General features: G+C 36.3%; 2 protein-coding genes across 2 annotated transcripts in view; one reads left to right on the forward strand and one right to left on the reverse strand.

Moving 5' to 3' along the window:
- Positions 1-2,497: 2,497 nt before the first annotated feature.
- Positions 2,498-3,857, forward strand: LOC111432430 (calmodulin). Its single transcript, XM_023069306.1, has 2 exons — positions 2,498-2,749; positions 3,208-3,857. The coding sequence occupies exons 1-2, from the start codon at positions 2,674-2,676 to the stop codon at positions 3,579-3,581; spliced, it is 450 nt and encodes a 149-aa protein (XP_022925074.1). The 5' UTR covers positions 2,498-2,673; the 3' UTR covers positions 3,582-3,857.
- Positions 3,858-4,081: 224 nt separating this feature from the next.
- Positions 4,082-7,326, reverse strand: part of LOC111432427 (ubiquitin-conjugating enzyme E2 22-like) — a 5,441-nt gene continuing 2,196 nt past the window's right edge. Inside the window, exons 3-7 of the mRNA XM_023069304.1 lie at positions 6,652-6,796; positions 6,486-6,563; positions 6,017-6,129; positions 5,783-5,886; positions 4,082-4,641 (exon numbers count right to left, since the gene is read on the reverse strand). Coding sequence (XP_022925072.1) covers positions 4,281-4,641; positions 5,783-5,886; positions 6,017-6,129; positions 6,486-6,563; positions 6,652-6,796 — 801 coding nt within the window. The 3' untranslated portion in view covers positions 4,082-4,280. The remainder of the gene's footprint in view (positions 4,642-5,782; positions 5,887-6,016; positions 6,130-6,485; positions 6,564-6,651; positions 6,797-7,326) is intronic.

The following is a 7,326-nucleotide window of genomic DNA, read 5'->3' on the forward strand; positions in this document are numbered from 1 at the left end:
ATACGGTCAAACAATTATCGGTTCATAACCCAACTCAAATTATACTGTCAAACAACTATTGGTTCACAACCCAACTCAAATTATACTGTCAAACAACTATTGGTTCATAACCCAACTTAAATTATACAGTGAAACAACTATCGGTTCATAACCCAACTCAAATTATACGGTCAAACAACTACCTGTTCATAACCCAACTCAAATTATATGGTCAAACAATTATCGGTTCATAACCCAACTCAAATTATACAGTCAAACAACTATCTGTTCATAACCCAACTCAAATTATACGGTCAAACAATTATCGGTTCATAACTCAACTCAAATTATACGGTTAAACAACTATCGGTCGGTAGGGATAGTTTAATAGAAATCAATAGGATGACATTCCTATCTCTACTCTTATCTCAAATTAAATGCTATGAATAGGATGCTACCTATATTGAGTTTCAAATTAGAGGTCCATTTTTTTTCAATATATATAAATTTTTTTTAAAAAATAATAATAAAGTATTATAATATATATTCATATGTATTTACTAGTAATTTTATTATAGCTTAGATATTATAGTTTCAGTTTAAAGGTTCAATTTTATTTAATTAAAAAATAAAGCAGCTGAGCAAAGTCTTCAATTCTTTTAATTATACTATTAATATATATATAGTATTAAAAAAAAAAAGTTAAGACAATATTTTTAAATTTAATAATAGCATATTTAATCATTAGAAATAGATATTATTAATTTATTTTAACATAAAAAAATTGACTTAAATGCGGAAATTTAACTATCATAAAATGGGTAACCTATCACGACCACGACATCAATTGAGCCGTGTTAGTGAAGATAATTTGATTCCTGCATTTAAGTCACAGTGCTTATATTTGACAATTCCATAGCATCTATTTCAAAATTTTTATAACAAATGTTAAATTTTTTTAATTTTCGACTATGTTATGTGCTATTATTATGGTCGAAATGAATTTATAAACCATCATGCTTAAAATAAATTATTTTCAGATAATTTTTTTTCATAAATAATTAGAATTATAAAAAAAAAATATTAATTTTTGAATTTGTGTCATTTTTTTTATGGAGAATATCGCATCTTATCGACCCATAAAAGAAATATATATATATATATATATATATATTTTTATTTTATAGAATTATGGTAGAGGGAAATATTAGATATTTTTAAAGGCTAGAGGTCGGTTAAAAAGAATATTCAAAATAAATAAATAAAAAGGGTGGTGGGGCCCACCTAAGAATAGACAAAGCCGACTGTGACTCGTTCGTATGACGTGGTAGTCAAAAGTGAAACAAAATGACCGCGTAGCGTCCAAACCGCGTAACCGCGTTTGCTCTCTCTCTCTCTCTCTCGCTTTCCGTTGACTTTTCTTTTTTATTCTTTTAAATAATTATAAAGTTAAGAGAGAGAAATTTTACCCCCACGTTCCGTTTTTCACTGCCCTCCGGTAATTTCTTTTCACTTCCCCCTTTTTTACCGAGTAAAAGAACGGTTTCGCTTCGGTTTTACCGTTAGGCGGTGGGAAGAGAGCAGGATCCCCGACGGCCGCTTCCACAGTATGATCATTTCTATCTCTACGTGTCGCGATTTAATTGGCTCTCTTTTTTGCTACGTGGCAGCATGATAAGACAGGTCTTCTCCGATTCTGATCCGTTTAAATCGTACGTGATTCTGTCTGACGCTCTTCTTTTTCTTTTTTTCAGAGCCTTTCTCTGTTATTTTACTATTTTACCCCTGGAGGGTTGGCTCCTGTGTTCAGCATAATTCCAATTTCGTCTTTGGCAAGTTCAAATACCTAAAATACCCTTTCATTTTCTTTTTTAAAATTCTCTTTTATCTTTTGGAAATTGTTTCTTCATTTTTTAAACAAATTTTTCTCACACTAATTAGTAAGGCTTTTATAATAAAAAATGAAATAATAAAATGATTTTATTTACTTTTTAAAAGATTCCTTCTAGAAGTTGAAGGGTGGTTAGTAAAAAAAACCTTACTTTTTAAATTCCTTAAATACCCTTGTATTTTCAATTTTTGTAATAATGACATTTGCAAAAATATTCCAAATCAAATAATTAGATCATTATTTTAATATACTTGTTTCTGTTATTATTTTTATATAATTTTAAATAATTGAGAGTTACAAATTGCATATTGACATAATTGGAATAATGTGAGAATATTTAAATAAAATAAAATAAAATAATTAATTAATTAATTGAGACCTTTTTAATTACTAAAATATTATAAATATTAAGGTAATGAATTAAAGAAATCTTTTTAAAAAGAGGGCAGTATGGTAAATTAGCAGTCCAAGTGCCTGACAAAGGAGGAGTGAAAAAAAGGTCAAGAATGGGGAACTGGTAATTACTAGAAAATAATAAGGGTAAATTGGTAAATAGGAAAAAGAAAAGTCCAGATTCAGAGCATTTAAAGCAGAGGTGGAGCGCTCGTATAAAACTCCAACCAATTCTCTCCTCCGTCCTTACACTTATACAGAGTTTGCTCTCTTCTTCTTGTTCTTTGTTTTTCTTCTCCGGCCGGTGACCGCCGATCTTCTCTCTAGATTTCCTTGTTTCAGACTTTTTCTGAATCATTTTCTTGTAGATAAAGACTTCTGCATACGATTATCTTCTCGAGTGATCAGCAATGGCGGATCAACTCACCGACGATCAGATCTCTGAGTTCAAGGAGGCCTTCAGCTTGTTCGACAAGGATGGCGACGGTTCGTTCTGATTCTATTCGATTATCTTTTGGTTGATTTTTATTTGATTCTGCACCGCTTTTCGTTGTCGTGTTCGTCAGTGTGCCGGATCTCTTGTTTCCATTTCTTCCTTTGGCATTGCTCTGTTTTTCGTTGGATTTTCTCCTTGCTATGTGTTTATTTTTTTATTTACACGGATTTTGTTATTCGTTTCGGTTTTTTTAAGAATTTGTTATTCTATTTTCTGCGATTCGTTTTGCGTGTTCGTTGGTGTTGGATCTGTGCATCCTTTTGCGGATTCAATATTGATTTCTAGTTTTGTATGACTTCGTTTAAACGTGGAAGCTCGTTTTTCCTGTGAGATGATTCTGATTCTGATTCTGAGTGAAAAATTTAATTACGATGGATGTCAATGTATCATAAGGATGTGGCGAATTCAATTCACTCATTTTTCCTTTGCCTTCATATCGATTTTACAGGTTGTATCACAACCAAGGAGCTTGGTACTGTTATGAGGTCACTAGGTCAGAATCCAACCGAAGCGGAGCTTCAGGACATGATTAATGAGGTCGATGCTGATGGCAATGGAACAATCGACTTTCCCGAGTTCCTAAACCTCATGGCTAGGAAGATGAAGGATACGGATTCCGAGGAGGAGTTGAAAGAGGCATTCCGAGTCTTCGATAAGGACCAGAATGGCTTCATCTCCGCTGCTGAGCTCCGCCATGTGATGACCAATCTCGGCGAGAAACTGACCGAGGAGGAGGTCGATGAGATGATCAGAGAGGCCGATGTGGATGGCGATGGCCAGATTAACTACGACGAATTCGTCAAGGTCATGATGGCCAAGTGAGAATCATGATGCCCCCCCTTCTACTATCACCAGAATTCAATGATAATAATTCTACTCAAAAAGCAAAAAAAAAATCGAGGGTTGGTTTACTTTATAACTGGATTCTCCTGATTTTCCCTTTGATTCCCGTCCATCAGTCTTCATCGTCAGTTTAAAAATTGGGGTTTTGTTTTATACAAAATCCTTATTAGGAAAATAGTTGTCTCTGCTTTGTTTGTGACGTCTTCAATTTGAATGTATCATTTGACAAGAAAAGTGTCTTCGCTGTTCCTCTTCTCTCCTTTTTCTTTGCCAACCTCTAATATGATTGATTATTTAGCCAAGTTACTTTAATCAACTTTTGTCCAACAGACGTGAATGATCCAGAATAGTTCAGAATTCTTAAATCACAGAAGTTCTTACCGAATTACATCTTATGTTAATGGGAGTTAATGATTTAAGTTGATACTAACTATTAAAATATCAAAAAGCTTCTCAAGACATGAAACTTAGTATAAATGGCAATGTTCAAAAGGGGAAATAAAATGTTGAATAAGAAACCAACTACATCAGTGATTCAAGTGTGTTCTTCATTACAAATTCCACAGCATTCTTAACTTTCAGTTCTCAATTCTCTCCTCTAAGTGCTCTGCTGTATTATCGAACCTTAAATTCTGGCATTAATAGACAGTTTCATTCATTCATTCATTCATTAAAACATCACAATCTCTTCAAGCTTTTCTTTCTTGCATCTATTTTCTTCTTGTCACCCTGCATCTTCAAGGGTCCATCTTGTTTTTTCACCACTGCTGCTGCTGGTGCAGCCACGCCGGAGCCCCCGACTCCAGACTCTAAGGCTGGTGGTGTTGTAGTGTTCGGCTGCTGCTCCTGCCCACCTCTAACTGCAGTATTAGAATTTGCAGTTGGACATGCCGATGACAGTACAGCAGCAGATGTGTTTTTGAGATCTGTATTAAGCGCAGACGCATTTGTTGGGTCAACATTTAGCGCAGTTGTGGATTCGGAGATGGCTCCCGACTTGAACTTCGGTTTCGGCTTTGCATGGATTCCAGTATAGAGCCTGGCAAAATACAAGCAGAAAGTTCGCTACATGCCTCGAGCTTGATGACTATATCATCATCATCTTTGAAAAGATGCAGATACTATTTTTACTAGGAAATAAAATTCTTTAGGACTGATAGAACAGAGCAATGGAGATGAAGACACAAGCATATGGATACGACAGTTCGGACGAATTTGGGATGACTTTTCAAGAGCAGATGTACTTTTATAGTGTGATGTCCTGGTTGGGGAGGAGAACAAACCACTATTTATAAGGGTGTGAAACCTTTCCTAGCAGACACGTTTAAAGCTTTGAGGGGAAGTCCGAAAGGGAAAGCCCAATGAGGACAATATCTGCTAACAGTGAATCTGGGCCATTACAAATGGTATCAGAGTCAGACACCGAACGATGTGTCAGCCTTCTCGCTGATCCCCGAAGGGGGTAGACACAAGGTGGTGTGCCAGTAAGGATATTGGCCCCAAATGGGGGTGGGATTTAAGGGTGGTCCCACATCGATTAGAGGAAGGAAAGAGTGCCAACGAGGATGCTGGGCCCAAAGGGAGGGTGGATTGTGATGTCCCACATTGGTTGGGGAGGAGAACAAACCACCATTTGAGTGGAAACCTTCCCCTAGTAGACGCGTTTTAAAGCCTTGAAGGGAAGCCCGAAAGGGAAAGCCCAAAGAGGACAATATCTGCTAGCAGTGGATCTGAACCGTTACATTTAGAAAACATAATCAATGGGCAAAATTGGATTCAATTGTCAATGGCTCCTATCGTAAATAGGATTGACTATGGATTCGAGCCATAGCACACAGTTTTATAAAACTATATGATTTTCTCAATCTAAATAAAGCAGGTTTTACAGGAAGAAGATTTGGTTCAGCATGTTCTATTCGATACGGGTAGGAAAACGGGTGTTTTCCAAGCTTTTATAGCTTTCAAACTAACTTTTGGTTGTACAACCCAACGTCGTGAATACTTAGAAAGGACTTTGCACTCTTTCAAAAGTCGACCTGAGCTCACTCTTATAGATTAAGTAGAGATTTTGGGTCGACACCAATAAAATCGACAGAGGTCTATCTAAAAAACATTAACCATTCCAACATTTCATATCAGCCAACAAAAAACAGATAATTTGGAAGGGGGGCCTGACTCACCTGGCATGTCTGGCATATTCATCATAATTTTCAAGCAGCATCTTGCCAGCTTGTTCATTCAAAGCTGATTCTGGAAATGGTTCAATCAGTAGACATCTAACAACCTGTTCCACAAAACACCCATTATTACAGAGATTCTGGAACAAAACCACAATGAAATCAATATATTAAGGGATTTTTAAAACTGATCTCTCCAACCAATTAAGAAAATATCAGGAAAGAAAGAGATTTTACAATTAGGACATGCCGCAGCCCAAGGCTTGGATTCCAATCTTTCTTCAAAGTGTTGACACAAATCTCACCATTGGTTGCAATGTTTGGATGAAAGATCTTAGTAAGGAAGTAACCTACAAAGAATAAAACAAGTTAAAGAGATAGATGCCATTGAGGAGATCAAGATGCAAGAACTTCCCGAAGTGGAGAAAATTTCTTTTAATTTATCAACTAATTACATAAACTAAATCCTCAGATAAATCTTGTCCACAAGATGAACTACGGGGTTCATTCGAATATAAAATCCAACCTGGAAATACAGCATCCCACTTTTTTTTTTTTTCTACCCAGGGCTTCAATACATTTCGAAATTGAGAAATTTCTATTGGAGCAGGTGCTATACGAGTAAAATTAGCCGATCTGGAATTGCGACTATAGGCCAAAAGCCGTTTAATGTCATAAATTTAATCCAATCATTATCCGAGCAAACCTTTGGGAGGAGAACACGGGAAGTCACGAGACAATATCAACTTCATACGGAAGAGGCCATTCTCATAGGGAGTTCCCACTGCAATGGCAACAATCATAATTCAGTAATAAGAGTAAACTCCAGCTCAAAGAGATAAATTTCAGTGATGGAGTGATAAATGACATGCCTGGGCCTTCAATGTCAGCATATATTGTCGAGAAGTCATCATCGTTGACGCCTACTTTTATGCCTTCAGGAGGGGATTCGTCGAGGCTCTTCAACTCTTTTGCCAATTGCTTTATAACATTCGGTGGAAGATTTTCATTGGTGGCCTGAAACAAATTGAAAGAAATGCACCGTTAATAGGGAATATCATTAGATGAAATGAGAAACTATTTTTCATGTGATATGATCTAGAATGTCAAAATAAAAACATTTAAGCATCATGGCATGACTATCTTAATTCGACACATTCTACATCAAAACAAGTCATACAACTAAGCATCCAAACCAAGGGATAAAGATGTGAAAAATATACATCCTAATTATTGCTCCTACTCCTGCAACCACTGAAACCAAAGATAAAGGGAATGCCTATTCATTCAAAGAGTAAAATACAGAGCTCTAAATCTCTGGAAGATGATTTCTCAACTCTAAGCATAAGGCTCCCTTAACCCTCCCAAAAAGACTTCGTGCTCAGGCATATATCTACATAAGAATACCTCACCTGGGAAGGGGAGTGGCACATACCAATACCGTATCCAGTGGGGGAAAACAAAGCACGGGTATGCAACTGCTAAATCCAATAACTTCATTCAACAAGAATACCTCCACCGGGGGGGGGGGGGGGGGGGGGGGGGGG

Source organism: Cucurbita moschata, unplaced genomic scaffold (genome assembly GCF_002738365.1).
Source record: "Cucurbita moschata cultivar Rifu unplaced genomic scaffold, Cmos_1.0 Cmo_Scf00038, whole genome shotgun sequence".
NCBI lineage: Eukaryota > Viridiplantae > Streptophyta > Magnoliopsida > Cucurbitales > Cucurbitaceae > Cucurbita > Cucurbita moschata.

What these genes read in the sequence shown, in the direction of transcription:
- LOC111432430 (XM_023069306.1), top strand. Translation starts at nt 2,674, where the DNA reads ATGGCGGATCAACTCACCGACGATCAGATCTCTGAGTTCAAGGAGGCC. An exon ending in GTTCGACAAGGATGGCGACG is followed by an intron (nt 2,750 to 3,207) that starts GTTCGTTCTGAT and finishes TCGATTTTACAG; the next exon opens with GTTGTATCACAACCAAGGAG.